The sequence below is a fragment of the Dendropsophus ebraccatus genome, chromosome 3 (assembly GCF_027789765.1).
Source record: "Dendropsophus ebraccatus isolate aDenEbr1 chromosome 3, aDenEbr1.pat, whole genome shotgun sequence".
Lineage (NCBI taxonomy): Eukaryota > Metazoa > Chordata > Amphibia > Anura > Hylidae > Dendropsophus > Dendropsophus ebraccatus.
This window is the reverse complement of record NC_091456.1, coordinates 192099319-192119797: the sequence shown is the minus strand read 5'-3', so window position 1 is coordinate 192119797 and position 20479 is coordinate 192099319. Positions and strand designations below refer to the sequence as shown.

At 46.7% G+C, this 20479-nt stretch overlaps 2 protein-coding genes across 2 annotated transcripts in view; both read left to right on the top strand.

Moving 5' to 3' along the window:
* LOC138787601 (uncharacterized) overlaps positions 1-6613 on the top strand; it is a 109951-nt gene extending 103338 nt beyond the window's left edge. Inside the window, 1 exon segment of the mRNA XM_069964943.1 lies at positions 5643-6613. Coding sequence (XP_069821044.1) covers positions 5643-6613 — 971 coding nt within the window.
* Positions 1-20479, top strand: part of LOC138786631 (uncharacterized) — a 491239-nt gene that overhangs the window by 117837 nt on the left and 352923 nt on the right. The window lies entirely within an intron of this gene.

The following is a 20479-nucleotide window of genomic DNA, read 5'->3' as shown; positions in this document are numbered from 1 at the left end:
TATACCATCATACCGGGGGGCATCTATCCTCATTGTACATATACCATCATACCGGGGGGTAACTATCCTCACTGTACATATACCATCATACTGGGGGGTAACTATCCTCATTGTACATATACCATCATACCGGGGGCATCTATCCTCACTGTACATATACCATCATACCGGGGGGTAACTATCCTCACTGTACATATACCATCATACCGGGGGGAGGGTAACTATCCTCACTGTACATATACCATCATACCGGGGCGGTAACTATCCTCACTGTACATATACCATCATACTGGGGGGTAACTATCCTCATTGTATATATACCATCATACCGGGGGGTAACTATCCTCACTGTACATGTACCATCATACCAGGGGGTAACTATCCTCACTGTACATATACCATCATGCTGGGGGGGTAACTAGCCTCACTGTACATATACCATCATACCGGGGGGGTAACTATCCTCACTGTACATATACCATCATACGGGGGGGATCTATCCTCACTGTATATATACCATCATACTGGGGGGGTAACTATCCTCACTGTACATATACCATCATACCGGGGGGGTAACTATCCTCACTGTACATATACCATCATACCGGGGGGTATCTATCCTCACTGTATATATACCATCATACTGGGGGGGTAACTATCCTCACTGTACATATACCATCATACCGGGGGGGTAACTATCCTCACTGTACATATACCATCATACCGGGGGGTAACTATCCTCACTGTACATATACCATCATACCGGGGGGCATCTATCCTCACTGTACATATACCATCATACGGGGGGTAACTATCCTCACTGTACATATACCATAATACCGGGGGCATCTATCCTCATTGTACATATACCATCATACCAGGGGGTAACTATCCTCACTGTACATATACCATCATACCGGGGGGTAACTATCCTCACTGTACATATACCATCATACCGGGGGGTATCTATCCTCACTGTACATATACCATCATACCGGGGGGTAACTATCCTCACAGTACCGGGGGGTAACTATCCTCATCATACCGGGGGCATCTATCCTCACTGTACATATACCATCATACCGGGGGCCATCTATCCTCACTGTACATATACCATCATACCGGGGGCATCTATCCTCACTGTACATATACCATCATACCGGGGGCATCTGCATTACATACATGCACATACATGTGACACCTACATGACATACATTTCCCCATGTACACTAGGACACAGTACAGATGCACAGCCACCACCCTGCTGAGGGGCTCTGGTACCACCATCTTTAGGAGAGCAGTGAGGGGGCCGGGGGTCTCTGGGCACAGGACTATGGAGCCAGCACTGCCCTGATCCTGCTCTCTCTGCTCTTCCTGCACTCACACAGACTGTAAGGGTGCGTTCAGACTACGGAATTCGCACAGATAAATTCCGCCAGTTTCCGTATCTCGTACGCGCTCACGGCCGCGCTCCTCTCCGCCACAGACACCATTCTATGCACGGGCGGATTCCGCATTCCACCGAAAGAATTGACACGTCATAGCATAACCAGCATGCCCATAGAATGGTGTCTATGGCACGGGCGGAGAGGAGCGCGGCCATGAGCGCGTACGAGATACGGAATCTGGCGGAATTTATCCGTGCGAATTTCATAGTCTGAACGCACCCTAACAGAGTACAAGCTGATCCTCCCCCATCCTCTCTTCCCCTGACTCGACCTCTGCAGCCACATAAGACTGATGTTACCCCGGCCAGAGCAGCCATGTATGACAGGAGAGAGGAGAGGAGGGGGAGATAAGGGGAGATGAGGGGAGAGGAGGCGAGGCGAGATGAGGGGAGGATAACCTGGACATGGCTGATCACAGGAGAACAGGACATAACACTGATCACAGGAGAACAGGACATAACACTGATCACAGGAGAACAGGACATAACACTGATCACAGGAGAGAGGAGAGGAGGCGAGATGAGGGGAGGATAACCTGGACATGGCTGATCACAGGAGAACAGGACATAACACTGATCACAGGAGAACAGGACATAACACTGATCACAGGAGAACAGGACATAACACTGATCACAGGAGAACAGGACATAACACTGATCACAGCCGCCCGGCCCTCCTGCTCCTCCTCACACACAGTGACACAGTACTGCTGTCTCTCCGGCTTCAGAAGAAATGCTCAGCCTGCGCCCCCTGCAGGCCGGGAGGAACCATCTGCGGCAAAGCTCTCACTTCCCTTATGTGTGGAGCCAGGGACACACACAACCCCCCTACTGCATAACTGTACAGCCTGGGGGAGGGGCCTGGGCCCTGCAGAGCATCCTGGGAGAGGGGAGATCAGTACACAGAGCGGGCGGGAACTGGGCGATCGCAGCATAGGAATAGTGAGGAGGGAACCCTTGGCACACTTGTTACGCACTGACCCCCAAATCTTCGGCATTAAAATTGGAAATCATATGCACACCGTATCATTATACGCAGATGATGTCATACTGTCACTTAGCAACCCTGCCGTGTCCCTTGGACGCGCTCTTTACTTGCTACGACAATTTGGGGCCCTCTCCTATTATAAACTGAATGAAACGAAATCTGAAATCCTCCCATTCCATATCCCCCCCGCTGAGCTGAATTCCCTCAAAGCCGGATTCCCCTTGGACTGGAGAAGTGATTCGCTAAAATATCTTGGTACTCACATTACCGCTCACCCATCCTTACTTTTTCAAAAAAACTATCCGCCTTTGTTGGCAGAGCTCCAGTCGCTTACCTTACAATTTTCTAAAACAGAGACGTCGTGGATGGGCCGTGTGGCGGCGTTCAAGATGCTCCTCCTCCCCAAACTCTTATTCTTGTTTCAAACACTCCCCATTACGATTCCCCAGAAATTCTTTAAAGCTGTCCGTAGAGTAATCTCATCCTACATATGGGCAAACCGCCCCCCTAGGATTAAGTATTCAGTCTTAGTTAAACCACTCAACATGGGGGGTCTGGGTGTCCCTGACCCCTTCTTCTACTACTCAGCCACCCTTCTTTCGCAGCTCCGCCACTGGTGGAACGATCACTCATCTGCTAACTGGGTTACAATAGAAAGAACATATATACAAGGCAGCCTACAAGATTTCCTTTTTGCAGCAATCCTAGATCCCGCTGTAATCCCGAGACATTTACCCCCTTCCATGTTAGCTAGCTTAAAGTGCTGGAAGCTCTGTCATACAAATAAAGGCTCCTCTCACACCCCTTCCTCTCTACACTTTCCTATAACAGCTTTCACTCCTCTCCTGCACTCTGTCGCAGGTTCTGCACTGGAAAAGTGGAAAGTCTTAGGCCTAACCAACTCAGCCTTTTTGCATGAAGGATTGGTCCTGAAGGACTTCGAATCACTACGCGAACATTTCCAGTTGCCAGTCCGCGACTTTTACATATATCTGCAAATACGCCACTTCTTGGGTATTAAGGGTAAGATAGAAATACTCTGGGATCCATATTTACCCCTATTACTAAATCGTAAACAGAAAGGCCTACGGCCACTCTATGAATACGTGGGGGACCTCAGTGTCTTCAGCAAGGACCCATATATCCTCAAATGGGAAACAGCGCTAAAGTCCTCATTCTCACCACAGGAATGGACACAGGCGTTCCGCTGGTCCCTTAAGTCTGTGTTAAGCATCCCACAAAGAGAGAATGTGGTGAAGTGCCGCCTGAGCTGGTACTACACACCGCAAAGACTCAATTTAATATACCCATCGTCGGATCCACTTTGCTGGAGACACTGCGGTCAAACAGGCTCGTTGATACATGTACTATGGGAGTGCCCAGTTCTCCGCTTGTTCTGGAGCCAAGTATCAGACTTGTTGAATTCACTGTTTGAGACACAACTCGCCCTCTCTCCAGATCAGGCACTATTATCCTTACGTCTGCCCCAGATCCAGGCCCGACACAAACCTCTATTTTGCAAAATCCTGACTATAGCACGTCTATTAATCACCAGAAAATGGAAGTCTAGAGTCCCCCCCCTAGCTAGGGAGGTCATAGCAGAAACCAGAATGATATACGCCATGGAATTGTACATAGCTCAAGGCAAAGGGACTGTTAGTTCCTTCTCTGCACAATGGGAGGTGTGGACTAACAGTAAACACCACACTACCCCTGACCCCTGATCTCACATAGAGACATTTCCATCCCCCCCCCCCCCCCCCCCCCCCCCCCCTCTTCTGCCAACGCCCCTTGTTGATTACCTCATATATGGGCACAACTAATATACGGAGTACTAGATACTTGACCTGACCCCCCCCCCCCCTGACTGTGTACAATACCCACCTTTACTTGCCTGGAGACGCTGCCCTGCCTTTCTATTTGATTGGTTGATCTGTTTGACCTGTTGACAGGTCGTCTTGTTTACAAAGTTATAGTTACCTCTTCTATGTGATTACTGTTGGAACCTAACGGGACCACCTACAAGGAAGCCATTATCGCCCTGATCTGCAATACCGTATGGAATACAAGCAAAGGCGATACTCTACCCCCTTCAGGAGGGGTCGTTGACCCATGGACTCTGCTGGTCCCTGGTCCTTACTTACCGATTTATGATATGGTGGTTCCCACTCCTACCTATACCTTTGTATTCCTATATCTTTATTGTTTATGTACAAAAATTTCCTGTATGAAAAAATCCTTTCAATAAAAATCTTTGAAACGTAGGAATAGTGAGGAGGTAAGGGGGGAATCACCACCTAGGTAGCTACACCACTGTGCTCAGCCAATCACTGACCAAGACAGGACAGCACCAAGGCCAATGATTGGCTGAGCAGCTGTGACTGCAGAGACAGGTTCAGAAGTGTCAGCAGCGGCTGCAGTCAGGGGGGGGGGGGGGACAGAGACAAGGCAGGAGGACACCGGGGGAGCGTGGAGAGGTAAGTATCATCTTTATTCCCTTAGTTCCCCTGGCAGCATAACATATGGGGTACCCCCCCCCCCCCCTCCCCTTATAAAGCTCCCAGGACTAAAGGAATATCTTAATTTTAACCAAATAAAGTTTGGAACTCCTCCCCTAGAAGGTATATAACGGAGACTATGATCTGGGCCCAACAAACATTACTAACATTATCTTATGAAATAATAATAACCCATCTTTCTTCTTGGCAGCTGAGTGTCCCCGGAGATCAGAGGGACATCAGATATCTCCAGATATTACAGCAGATGGTCAGATCACACAGGATACATATGAAGAACCTTCTATTCCCCCAGATATACCCCCAGCCCCTCACAGCAAAGATCTGCCATCTCATCCTTCTATACACGTCCTGTCTACTGATTCACCACAGATTAACCACAATAAGGAGAAGCCATTTTCATGTTCAGAATGTGAGAAATGTTTTGCTCGCAGATCAGATCTTGTCCAACATAAAAAATTTCACACAGCGAAGAAGCCATTTTCATGCCAAGAATGTGAAAGATGTTTTATACTAAAATCACAACTCATGCAACATCAAAAAACGCACACAAAAAAGAACCCATTTTCATGCTCAGAGTGTGGGAAACATTTTACTAAGAAATCACAGCTCACTATACATGAAAGAATTCACACAGGGGAGAAGCCATTTTCATGTTCAGAATGTAGCAAATGTTTTGCTTTAAAATCACAGCTCACTGTACATGAAAGAACTCATACAGGAGATAAGCCATTTTCATGTTCAGAATGTGGAAAATGTTTCGTTTTTAAATCAGAGCTCACTAGACATCACAGAACCCATACGGGAGAGAAGCCATTTTCATGTTCAGAATGTGAAAAATGTTTTGTTTTCAAATCAGCGCTTACTTTACACGAAAGAACTCATACTGGAGAGAAGCCATTTTCATGTTCAGAATGTGGAAAATGTTTTACTCAAAAAGCAAATTTTTTAAGACATCTAACAATTCACACAGGGGGGAAGCCATTTTCATGTTCAGAATGTGGAAAATGTTTTACTGATAAATCAAAGCTCATTATACATGAGAGAACTCATACAGGAGAGAAGCCATTTTCATGTTCAGAATGTGGAAAATGTTTTAGTTATAAATCAACCCTCATTTCACATGAAAGAACTCATACAGGAGAGAAGCCATTTTCATGTTCAGAATGTGGAAAATGTTTTAATATAAAATCAAATTTTGTTGTACATCAAAGAATTCACACAGGAGAGAAGCCATTTTCATGTTCAGAATGTGGAAAATGTTTTAATGATAAATCAACCCTCATTTCTCATGAAAGAACTCATACAGGAGAGAAGCCGTTTTCATGTTCAGAATGTGGAAAATGTTTTAATATAAAATCACATTTTATTGAACATCAAAGAGTTCACACAGGAGAGAAGCCATTTTCATGTTCAGAATGTGGAAAAAGTTTTACTTATAAATCAACCCTCATTTCACATGAAAGAACTCATACAGGAGAGAAGCCATTTTCATGTTCAGAATGTGGAAAATGTTTTACAAAAAAACGAAATTTTGTTGCACATCAAAGAATTCACACTGGGGAGAAGCCATTTTCATGTTCAGAATGTGGAAAATGTTATACGCGGAAAGATAAACTTGTTAAACATCAAAAGATTCACTCCAGGGAGAAGCCAATTTAGAGCGCTCAATGATCACTCACATGTCTGTTATCCAAAGTGCAAATCTAATCCAGATACCACAGCTATGTATTCCCCATGTGTATAGGAGATCTGGCGGTAATACAGATATCATATACCGCAGCTCCAAACTTATATACGAGTAGTCACAGTGCAGCCAGGAGGTCACAGATGAGGAGGTGACTTTATGATACGACGGTTCAGCAGGTATTATCGCCTTTATCAAGCAGAAGTGAATGACGCACAATGACGGCTTATATATATATATACAGATGTAGCCATTGTCACCAAGATCGGGTTGACGCGCCAGCCTGTCACAGAAACTTTTCCGTGTTAAGCTTATCTTGACGTGTGAAAAGTAATTCAAGGTTTTAACATGTAGTTTCTACACTTCACCACCAGGTGGAGCATGGAACAATGGTACACTACGCTACACTCATATACGGGGTCTCACAACTGTCTGCCTTACTGTCAATAATCATTAACAATTAACATATTTAATGATCAATAACAACACAGTAAATTGATGTGTAGTATGTGGTTTGTAAAAGTATGAATGAATCAATGAGGGGGGGGGGGGATAAGAACACATAGGAGGGAATAGCAGGAAGTAGGAAATGTTCAGTGCCAGGCAGAATGTAATGGAAAAGGCTCAGTGAGTCCTTTTGGAGTAAAATTAAAGGGGTAGTGCGACGCTCAGAAATTACTCACAGACTATCACACATTACAAAGTTATACAACTTTGTAATGTATGTTATGTCTGTGAATCGCCCCCTTCCCCGTGTCCCACCACCCCCACCCATGTACCCGGAAGTGTGGTGCATTATACATTACCTGATCCGTTTTGAGGGCCGTCTGCCATCTTGTGCCAAACGTCCTCTTCGGACGGAAGGCCGAATCCTTGCCGCCCGTCCCCCCTCCGCCGCGTCACAACTGTGCTCAGCCGCGATTGGCTGAGCACAGTTATGCTCAGCCAATCGCGGCTGAGCACAGTTGTGACGCGGCGGAGGGGGGACGGGCGGCAGGGATTTGGCCGTCCGTCCGAAGATGACGTCACTTTCAGAAGATCGGAGACGGTGTCGACACGGATCAGGTATGTATAATGCACCACACTTCCGGGTACACGTGCGGGGGTGGTGGGACACGGGGAAGGGGGCGATTCACAGACATAACATACATTACAAAGTTGTATAACTTTGTAATGTGTGTTAGTCTGTGAATAATTCTTTACCGCCGCACTACCCCTTTAAGGTTTTTTTGTGAACAGATGTACCCATATTCAAGGGATCATTTCAGTGCTTAGAAATTGCAATGATCACTCCATTCTATGGTCAGGCAGATTCCAACGTCCGTCCAGAGCATGGACCCCCGGAGTTTTTATTGATGTCATTAACCAAATCTACAAGTTTGGCTTCGGACCCGTCCAAAACGATATCAAACACATTTGTGGAAAAGAGGATGCACGTAGCTGGATTCCTTCTCAAACAGGTCCACAAACAGGAAACTTGGGGCAAATTTACACCCCATAGCGGTCCCCAATTCCTGTTCAAAAATACAGTCATCAAACTGGAAGACGTTGTGTTTGAGAATAAACCCAATGCAGTTTAGAATGAACTCGGATTAAACTGAGGGAACGGATGAATCTTGTTCAAGAGAATGTGAAATGGTTTAATCCCCAGATGGTGATCAGTAACTGTATATAAAGAGAATGTGTCCATTGTGTAATTGTCCTTTCATGGTATTTCTGTGATCATTTCAATAAAGTTTGTTGTATCCCGAGTATAAGAGGTGACTATAAAAGAGTATTAGAGAAACACGTAGGGTAAACTTCATAGCTTGGAGCATCCATTCCAATTATATGGTTAGTATAACAGAATTATACATTTCTTTTGCCTATACCGATCCTGCAAGAAGGACAAGGAGGCCGGGAGCAGAGGAGGCCGACGTCTTATCTCATATACAGCACATTATATACTATGGGGTTCATGTGGATTCCATAAGGCTTAAAGGAGAAGTCCGGCCAAAACTATTTTTTTATATGTTATTACTAATGGAAAGTTAGACAAATTTCTAATGTACATTAATTATGGGAAATGCACATATAGGGCTATTAATTTAGTAGATCAGGGAGACTTCAGATTCTCTAAAAAAACGTGACGTCACGAACCGGGGGTGTAATTACAATGGTTCGACAGCAGGGGCGCACTATATATACAAGTCAATGAGTACCATTGACTACTATATATAGTGCGCCCCTGCTGAACACTCCATTGGAATGCCGCCGCTTACAGCCTCTCTCCGCCGCTGCTCTCTGCGCCCAGATTCCGCTTCCCGGTCCGCACTGCATGCCGGCCGGGAACCGGAAGCACCCCGCAGGGAGCACGGTGCTCCCGGTGCTTCCTGTTCCCGGCCGGCATGCAGTGCGGACCCGGAAGCGGTATCTGGGCGCAGAGAGCAGCGGCGGAGAGAGGCCGTATGCGGCGGCGGCGTTCGTTATTGTGATAGCACAGGAACTACTCCCCCATTATCTGCTCATAATATGAGCAGATAATGGGGGAGTAGTACTGTGTATATGTGGAAGCAGCAGCAGCACTGAGCAGGGGGGGAGGTAGATGCACTTCTCTCCCTCCCTGCTCGGTGCCCTCCTAATGTACTGACTGATTACATTTATGGATTACATTGGGGAGCAAGGACACTTGCTCCCCAAAGTATTCCATAAATACTTTACTGTATAAACATGTACTGTAAAAACATACTTTATATTACACTTACATACACTTCCATTGTAATTTCAATGGAGTGTCCAGCAGGGGCGCACTATATATAGTAGTCAATGGTACTCACTGACTTCTATATATAGTGCGCCCCTGCTGGACACTCCATTGTAATTACACCCCCGGTTCGTGACGTCACGGTTTTTTAGAGAATCTGAAGTCCCCCAGATCTACTAAATTAAGGGAAATAGCCCTATATGTGCATTTCCTATAATTAATGTACATTAGAAATTTGTCTAACTTTCCATTAGTAATAACATATTAAAAAATAGTGTTGGCCGGAGTTGTCCTTTAAAGGGGTTGTCCAGCGAAACTCTTTTTCTTTCAAATCAACTGGTGTCAGAAAGTTATATAGATCTGTAATTTACTTCATTTAAAAAATCCCAAGTGTTCCCATACTTATTAGCTGCTGTATGTCCTGCAGGAAATGTTGTTTTATTTTCAGTCTGACACAGCGCTCTCTGCTGACACCTCTGGAACTGTCCGGAGCAGGAGAGGTTTTCTATAGGGATTCTTAGAAAACCGAGACAGAGTTCCTGTCTCGGCCAGAGATGTCAGCAGAGAGCACTGTGTCAGACTGAAAATAAAACAACATTTCCTGCAGGACATACAGCAGCTAATAAATATGGGAAGTCTTTTTAATAGAAGTAAATTACAAATCTATATAACTTTCTGATATCTGTTGATTTGAAAGAAAAAGATTTTTGCAGGACAACTCCTTTAATGTCACCCCGAAGGAGGAACAAGATAATTTACATTACACATATATACAGCTCAGCTACATGTACATTACACACATACAGCTCAGCTACATGTACATTACACATATATACAGCTCAGCTACATGTACATTACACATATACAGCTCAGCTACATGTACATTATACATATATACAGCTCAGCTACATGTACATTACACATATATACAGCTCAGCTACATGTACATTACACACATATACTGCTCAGCTACATGTACATTACACACATACAGCTCAGCTACATGTACATTACACACATACAGCTCAGCTACATGTACATTACACACATATACAGCTCAGCTACATGTACATTACACACACATACAGCTCAGCTACATGTACATTACACACATACAGCTCAGCTACATGTACATTACACACATACAGCTCAGCTACATGTACATTACACACATATACAGCTCAGCTACATGTACATTACACACATAGACAGCTCAGCTACATGTACATTACACACATATACAGCTCAGCTACATGTACATTACACACATATACAGCTCAGCTACATGTACATTACACAAATACAGCTCAGCTACATGTACATTACACATATACAGCTCAGCTACATGTACATTACACACATACAGCTCAGCTACATGTACATTACACACATACAGCTCAGCTACATGTACATTACACACATATACAGCTCAGCTACATGTACATTACACATATACAGCTCAGCTACATGTACATTACACATATACAGCTCAGCTACATGTACATTACACATATACAGCTCAGCTACATGTACATTACACATACAGCTCAGCTACATGTACATTACACATATATACAGCTCAGCTACATGTACATTACACATATACAGCTCAGCTACATGTACATTACACACACATACAGCTCAGCTACATGTACATTACACACATATACAGCTCAGCTACATGTACATTACACATATACAGCTCAGCTACATGTACATTACACACATACAGCTCAGCTACATGTACATTACACACATACAGCTCAGCTACATGTACATTACATACATACAGCTCAGCTACATGTACATTACACATATACAGCTCAGCTACATGTACATTACACATATACAGCTCAGCTACATGTACATTACACACATACAGCACAGCTACATGTACATTACACACATACAGCTCAGCTACATGTACATTACACATATACAGCTCAGCTACATGTACATTACACATATACAGCTCAGCTACATGTACATTACACACATATACAGCTCAGCTACATGTACATTACACATATACAGCTCAGCTACATGTACATTACACATATACAGCTCAGCTACATGTACATTACAGATATACAGCTCAGCTACATGTACATTACACATATACAGCTCAGCTACATGTACATTACACATATACAGCTCAGCTACATGTACATTACACACATATACAGCTCAGCTACATGTACATTACATATATACAGCTCAGCTACATGTACATTACACACATACAGCTCAGCTACATGTACATTACACACATACAGCTCAGCTACATGTACATTACATATATACAGCTCAGCTACATGTACATTACACACATACAGCTCAGCTACATGTACATTACACACATACAGCTCAGCTACATGTACATTACACATATACAGCTCAGCTACATATACATTACACATATACAGCTCAGCTACATGTACATTACACACATACAGCTCAGCTACATGTACATTACACACATACAGCTCAGCTACATGTACATTACACACATATATACAGCTCAGCTACATGTACATTACACACATACAGCTCAGCTACATGTACATTACACACATACAGCTCAGCTACATGTACATTACACATATACAGCTCAGCTACATGTACATTACACATATACGCAGGGGCGCCGCAATCATGAGGCGACTTGAGTCGTCTGCCTCAGGCGGCGCCACCAGCTATCTTCATGGGGGCGGCATTTAGTGGCAGATTATAATATGAGCGGTTCGGGCGGCCGCCCACATTATAATCCGCCACTGACTGTACCATGTACTGGAGCCCCCCCGCCCCCGGGCAGTATCTGTAATTAGATGCTGTGAGCGGGGGAGACTGTATTCATAAGCGCCGCGGTGTACTAAATCAGCCGCGCGGTGCTGATACTACAGCGCGGCGCTTACGAATACAGTCTCTGCCGCTCACAGCATCTCATTACAGATACTGCCCGGGGGCGGGGGGGCTCCAGTACATGCATTGCACGTCCGTGATCCGTCGGGATCACGGAACGTGGGAATGCAGCCCTAGTCCCCCGGCTGATGTGCAGCTGCCGGAGGTGTCCCATCCTGTCCCCGGCAGCGCACGCATCAGAGAGCTCCCTGTGCGCCGGAAGTCACAGGCGCACGGGGAGCTGTCTGATGCGCGCGCTGCCGGGGACAGGACGGGACACCCCGGGCAGCCGCACATCAGCCGGGACCAGACCAGAGAGGCTCGACGGGGGAACGGAGGGCAGGTGAGTTGTGTGCTGTTTTTTGTTTTTGTTTTATCTGCTGTGCAGGGGGGGGGGAGAGGGGGACCATCTATAAGGGGGGGGGGGGAAGGGGGCCATCTATAAGGGAGGGGGGAAAGAGGGGGACGATCTATAAGGGAGGGGGGAAAGAGGGGGACGATCTATAAGGGGGGGGACCATCTATAAGGGAGGGGGAGAGGGAAGAGGGGGACCATCTATAGGGGGGGGAAGGGGACCATCTATAAGGGAGGGGGGAAAGAGGGGGACCATCTATAAGGGGGGGACCATCTATAAGGGAGGGGGACCATCTATAAGGGAGGGGGACCATCTATAAGGGGGGGGAAGAGGGGGACCATCTATAAGGGGGGGGGAAGAGGGGGACCATCTATAAGGGAGGGGGGAGAGGGGGACCATGTATAAGGGGGGGAGGGGGACCATCTATAAGGGAGAGGGGACCATCTATAAGGGAGGGAAGAGGGGGACCATCTATAAGGGAGAGGGGACCATCTATAAGGGGGGGGAGAGGGGGATCATCTATAAGGGAGAGGGGACCATCTATAAGGGGGGGAAGAGGGGGACCATCTATAAGGGGGGGGAGAGGGGGATCATCTATAAGGGAGAGGGGACCATCTATAAGGGGGGGAAGAGGGGGACCATCTATAAGGGAGAGGGGACCATCTATAAGGGGGGGGAAGAGGGGGACCATCTATAAGGGGGGGGAAGAGGGGGACCATCTATAAGGGGGGGGAGAGGGGGACCATCTATAAGGGGGGGGGAGGGGGACCATCTATAAGGGAGGGGGGGGGGGAAGGGGACCATCTATAAGGTAGGGGGGGGGGGGAGGGGACCATCTATAAGGGAGGGGGGAAAGAGGGGGACGATCTATAAGGGAGGGGGGAAAGAGGGGGACGATCTATAAGGGGGGGGACCATCTATAAGGGAGGGGGAGAGGGAAGAGGGGGACCATCTATAGGGGGGGGAAGGGGGACCATCTATAAGGGAGGGGGGAAAGAGGGGGACCATCTATAAGGGGGGGACCATCTATAAGGGAGGGGGACCATCTATAAGGGAGGGGGACCATCTATAAGGGGGGGGGAGAGGGGGACCATCTATAAGGGGGGGGAAGAGGGGGACCATCTATAAGGGAGGGGGGGAGAGGGGGACCATGTATAAGGGGGGGAGGGGGACCATCTATAAGGGAGAGGGGACCATCTATAAGGGAGGGGGACCATCTATAAGGGGGGGAAGAGGGGGACCATCTATAAGGGAGAGGGGACCATCTATAGGGGGGGGGGAAGAGGGGGACCATCTATAAGGGGGGGGGAGAGGGGGATCATCTATAAGGGAGAGGGGACCATCTATAAGGGGGGGAAGAGGGGGACCATCTATAAGGGAGAGGGGACCATCTATAAGGGGGGGGAAGAGGGGGACCATCTATAAGGGGGGGGGGAAGAGGGGGACCATCTATAAGGGGGGGGAAGAGGGGGACCATCTATAAGGGGGGGGAGAGAGGGAAGAGGGGGACCATCTATAAGGGGGGGAAGAGGGGGACCATCTATGAGGGAGAGGGGACCATCTATAGGGGGGGGGAAGAGGGGGGACCATCTATAAGGGGGGGGGAGAGGGGGACCATCTATAAGGGAGAGGGGACCATCTATAAGGGGGGGAAGAGGGGGACCATCTATAAGGGAGAGGGGACCATCTATAAGGGGGGGGAAGAGGGGGACCATCTATAAGGGGGGGAAGAGGGGGACCATCTATAAGGGAGAGGGGACCATCTATAGGGGGGGGGGGAAGAGGGGGACCATCTATAAGGGGGGGGGAAGAGGGGGACCATCTCCTAAAAGATCAGCACCCTCCTCTCCTGACATCCTCTGTGCTGCTGGGACTTCTCCTATAGGATTAGCACCCTCATCTCCTGACATCCTCTGTGCTGCTGGGACCTCTCCTATAGGATTAGCCCCCTCCTCTCCTGACATCCTCTGTGCTGCTGGGACCTCTCCTATAGGATTAGCCCCCTCCTCTCCTGACATCCTCTGTGCTGCTGGGACCTCTCCTATAAAGTCAGCCCCCTCCTCTCCTGACATCCTCTGTGCAGCAAGGGACCAAACATTATGTTTATTGGGGACAGCAGTGGGGGGGGGGGGGGGCAGTAGTGGATTATAATGTGGGCGGATTGACGGGGGGGGGGCGTCATTCTATAGTTCACCTCGGGCAGCAGAGAGGCTAGAATCACCCCTGCATATACAGCTCAGCTACATGTACATTACACACAGGGCTCTGCTGCAGGCATATATAACACACACATACACAGCTCTGCTGTCAGCGGGGGAACTCTACAGATATGCGCTGGTCTGTAATGACATCTTATCACAGATGCTGCCCGGGCAGGGGGTGATGTCTGTTACAGGCATTCCACGTCCATGTTCTGTGAGGATTACAGAACATGTGAATGCAGCCTAACACCTATGAGGCAGATGACAATTGCCCCATCACAGGGAGAAAACTCCTTCCCGACTCCAATGGCGATCAGAATAATCCCCGGATCAGCGTCCTATCACATGTCATCTAGTGCCCATAACTTGTAATATTATTTTTATTAAGAAGCATCCGGGCCTCCCCTGTACTTATATAATGAATCGGCCATGACAGCATCATTTGGCAGAGACTTCTATAATCTCACTGCTTTTACAGTAAAGAACCTGCGTCAATGCTGATGGTGAAATCTTCCTGTCCTGGTCCTGTAACCCCCCCCCCCCCCACACCCATTCCCTTAATGACCTCGGTCGCCTCCTCTGCACTTGCTCCAGGTCAGCCATGTCCTTCTTATATACAGGTGCCCAGTGCTGTATACAGTATATACCATGTGTGGTCTGACCAGTGATTTATAAAGAGGCAAAACTATGTTCTCCTCTTTAGCATCTCAGCCTCTTTTGATGCATCCCATGACTAAGGGCCCTATTCCACCGGACGATTATCGTTCAAATTATCGTTAAATCGTTCCAATCTAAACGATAATCGTTCGGTTGAAATGCAGTAAACGATTAACGACCGAATGAGAAATCGTTGATCGCTTCATAAGACCTGGACCTATTTTTATCGTTGCTCGTTCGCAAAACGTTCGCAAATCGTTCGCATTGAATAAGACATTGTTCGGTCGTTCGCAATAGATACGAACGCAATAGCGAAGAAAAACTATTGAAATTATGATCATAAGTAACGATTATCGTTCCATGGAAATGAGTGAACGTTTTCAGGTCTTTCGCAATAGCGGTCGTTTGAGATCGTTAATCGTTAACGATTATGCGAACGATAATCGTCCGGTGGAATAGGGCCCTAACACTGCCTAGCACTATAGATGAGGTTACTGTCCACCAATACCCCCAGGTCCTTTTCAGAAGCAGTGTTACCCAGTGTTTTATTATGTAGCACATAACTGTACTTTCTACGGCCCAAATGCATAACCTTACATTCATCCACATTAAACTTTAATTGTCATTTCTCTGCCCAAGCCTCCAGCTTCTCCAAATCCCTCTGTAATATATTATCCTCCTTTGTGCCGATTACCTTATCCAGTTTAGTGTCATCTGCAAAAATGGAGATTTTACTCTGTAGCCCCTCTACAAGGTCATTAATAAACAAATTAATTGGCTTGGTGCCACTCCTGAACTAGCATCCCTCTCATCCAACTTGGCAAACTTGCTGGGGTGTGCCAGATCAGGACTATCCTCCCTGGCTCTCTTCCCTCTACTCCGTCTTCTGTCACCCAGCTATCAGTCTCATCCTCCTGCACCTCCATGCTATCCTCCCTGGATCTTCCCTCTACTCCGTCTTCTGTCACCCAGCTATCAGTCTCATCCTCCTGCACCTCCATGCTATCCTCCCTGGCTCTCTTCCCTCTACTTCGTCTTCTGTCACCCAGTTATCAGTCTCATCCTCCTGCACCTCCATGCTATCCTCCCTGGCTCTCTTCCCTCTACTCCGTCTTCTGTCACCCAGCTATCAGTCTCATCCTCCTGCACCTCCATGCTATCCTCCCTTGGTCTCTTCCCTCTACTCCGTCTTCTGTCACCCAGCTATCAGTCTCATCCTCCTGCACCTCCATGCTATCCTCCCTGGCTCTCTTCCCTCTACTCCGTCTTCTGTCACCCAGCTATCAGTCTCAACCTCCTGCACCTCCATGCTATCCTCCCCGGATCTTCCCTCTACTCCGTCTTCTGTCACCCAGCTATCAGTCTCATCCTCCTGCACCTCCATGCTATCCTCCCTGGCTCTCTTCCCTCTACTCCGTCTTCTGTCACCCAGCTATCAGTCTCATCCTCCTGCACCTCCATGCTATCCTCCCTGGCTCTCTTCCCTCTACTCCGTCTTCTGTCACCCAGCTATCAGTCTCATCCTCCTGCACCTCCATGCTATCCTCCCTGGATCTTCCCTCTACTCCGTCTTCTGTCACCCAGCTATCAGTCTCATCCTCCTGCACCTCCATGCTATCCTCCCTGGATCTTCCCTCTACTCCGTCTTCTGTCACCCAGCTATCAGTCTCATCCTCCTGCACCTCCATGCTATCCTCCCTGGCTCTCTTCCCTCTACTCCGTCTTCTGTCACCCAGCTATCAGTCTCATCCTCCTGCACCTCCATGCTATCCTCCCTTGGTCTCTTCCCTCTACTCCGTCTTCTGTCACCCAGCTATCAGTCTCATCCTCCTGCACCTCCATGCTATCCTCCCCGGATCTTCCCTCTACTCCGTCTTCTGTCACCCAGCTATCAGTCTCATCCTCCTGCACCTCCATGCTATCCTCCCTGGCTCTCTTCTCTCTACTCCGTCTTCTGTCACCCAGCTATCAGTCTCATCCTCCTGCACCTCCATGCTATCCTCCCTGGCTCTCTTCCCTCTACTCCGTCTTCTGTCACCCAGCTATCAGTCTCATCCTCCTGCACCTCCATGCTATCCTCCCTGGCTCTCTTCCCTCTACTCCGTCTTCTGTCACCCAGCTATCAGTCTCATCCTCCTGCACCTCCATGCTATCCTCCCTGGATCTTCCCTCTACTCCGTCTTCTGTCACCCAGCTATCAGTCTCATCCTCCTGCACCTCCATGCTATCCTCCCCGGATCTTCCCTCTACTCCGTCTTCTGTCACCCAGCTATCAGTCTCATCCTCCTGCACCTCCATGCTATCCTCCCTGGCTCTCTTCCCTCTACTCCGTCTTCTGTCACCCAGCTATTAATCTCATCCTCCTGCACCTCCATGCTATCCTCCCTGGATCTCTTCCCTCTACTCCGTCTTCTGTCACCCAGCTATCAGTCTCATCCTCCTGCACCTCCATGCTGTCCTCCCTGGATCTTCCCTCTACTCCGTCTTCTGTCACCCAGCTATCAGTCTCATCCTCCTGCACCTCCATGCTATCCTCCCTGGATCTTCCCTCTACTCCGTCTTCTGTCACCCAGCTATCAGTCTCATCCTCCTGCACCTCCATGCTATCCTCCCTGGCTCTCTTCCCTCTACTCCGTCTTCTGTCACCCAGTGATCAGTCTCATCCTCCTGCACCTCCATGCTGTCCTCCTCTCCCCCATCTCCCCCTGTGATTGCTCAGTAGACTCCTTCCCAGGTCGGCAATGTCTCTCCATGTTGCCAGCTTCCCCTTTATATCCAGTATCTGGGCTTCCACACCAGCAGCGTGCACACATCTCACACACTAATATGCCCCCTCAGCCGCTTGTACAAGGATTGTATACAGCGCACACCATGTACACCGGACGGCATTGTCAGACATGGAGCAGATTGTACAATGGGGATAGAAGAGATAGTAATAAAACAACAAGTAGCAAATAAACAATTTGATCTCTCTAAGCTCACAGAATCTGAATGTTAAAGCTGCACGCTTGAGATAAAAAACGCTGGCACACTCCAACACCGGCTTATAAGTCCCAGTATATAGAACATAAGCTGCTGTATCTGGGGACTCCACCTTTCTTATCAGTATAGCGGAGCAGCCCATAGTCTGTAGGTTCTTGCTGCAGGGTTGTCTGTTCCCCGGCTCTCTCTGAGGTGGTGACTACAGTAATAGCCGGGACAGGAGGGTCTGGGCACTGGAATCGGTAAGACACTCAGAGCTGGGAGCATTCTTATGCAATGTTCTGCAGGGTCAGGGGTCTGTGGGAGCACTCTCCTCGCATCTGTAGGGTCAGGGTGCTGTTATACAATGCTATGTAGGACTGAGATATGCGGTATATAGTGGGTATGTTAGTAGTACATGTGGTATATAGTGGGTATGTTAGTAGTACATGTGGTATATAGTGGTATGTTAGTAGTACATGTGGTATATAGTGGTATGTTAGTAGTACATGTGGTATATAGTGGTATGTTAGTAGTACATGTGGTATATAGTGGTATGTTAGTAGTACATGTGGTATGTAGTGGGTATATTAGTAGTACATGTGGTATATAGTGGGTATATTAGTAGTACATGTGGTATATAGTGGTATGTTAGTAGTACATGTGGTATATAGTGGGTATATTAGTAGTACATGTGGTATATAGTGGGTACGTTAGTAGTACATGTGGTATATAGGGGTATGTTAGTAGTACATGTGGTATATAGGGGTATGTTAGTAGTACATGTGGTATATAGTGGGTATATTAGTAGTACATGTGGTATATAGTGGGTATGTTAGTAGTACATGTGGTATATAGTGGGTATGTTAGTAGTACATGTGGTATATAGGGGTATGTTAGTAGTACATGTGGTATATAGTGGTATGTTAGTAGTACATGTGGTATATAGTGGTATGTTAGTAGTACATGTGGTATTTTAGTAGTACATGTGGTATATAGTGGTATGTTAGTAGTACATGTAGTATATAGTGGGTATATTAGTAGTACATGTGGTATATAGTGGGTATGTTAGTAGTACATGTGGTATATAGGGGGTATGTTAGTAGTACATGTGGTATATAGTGGTATGTTAGTAGTACATGTGGTATATAGTGGTATGTTAGTAGTACATGTGGTATATAGTGGTATGTTAGTAGTACATGTGGTATATAGTGGTATGTTAGTAGTACATGTGGTATATAGTGGGTATATTAGTAGTACATGTGGTATATAGTGGGTATATTAGTAGTACATGTGGTATATAGTGGGTATATTAGTAGTACATGTGGTATATAGTGGGTATGTTAGTAGTACATGTGGTATATAGGGGTATGTTAGTAGTACATGTGGTATATAGTGGTATGTTAGTAGTACATGTGGTATATAGTGGTATGTTAGTAGTACATGTGGTATATAGGGGTATGTTAGTAGTACATGTGGTATATAGTGGTATGTTAGTAGTACATGTGGTATGTACTGGGTATATTAGTAGTACATGTGGTATGTAGTGGGTATATTAGTAGTACATGTGGTATATAGTGGTATGTTAGTAGTACATGTGGTATATAGGGGTATGTTAGTAGTACATGTGGTATATAGTGGGTATATTAGTAGTACATGTGGTATATAGTGGGTACGTTAGTAGTACATGTGGTATATAGGGGTATGTTAGTAGTACATGTGGTATATAGGGGTATGTTAGTAGTACAGGTGGTATATAGTGGGTATATTAGTAGTACATGTGGTATATAGTGGGTATGTTAGTAGTACATGTGGTATATAGGGGTATGTTAGTAGTACATGTGGTATATAGTGGTATGTTAGTAGTACATGTGGTGTATAGTGGTATGTTAGTAGTACATGTGGTATTTTAGTAGTACATGTGGTATATAGTGGGTATGTTAGTGGTACATGTGGTATATAGTGGGTATGTTAGTAGTACATGTGGTATGTAGTGGGTATGTTAGTAGTACATGTGGTATAT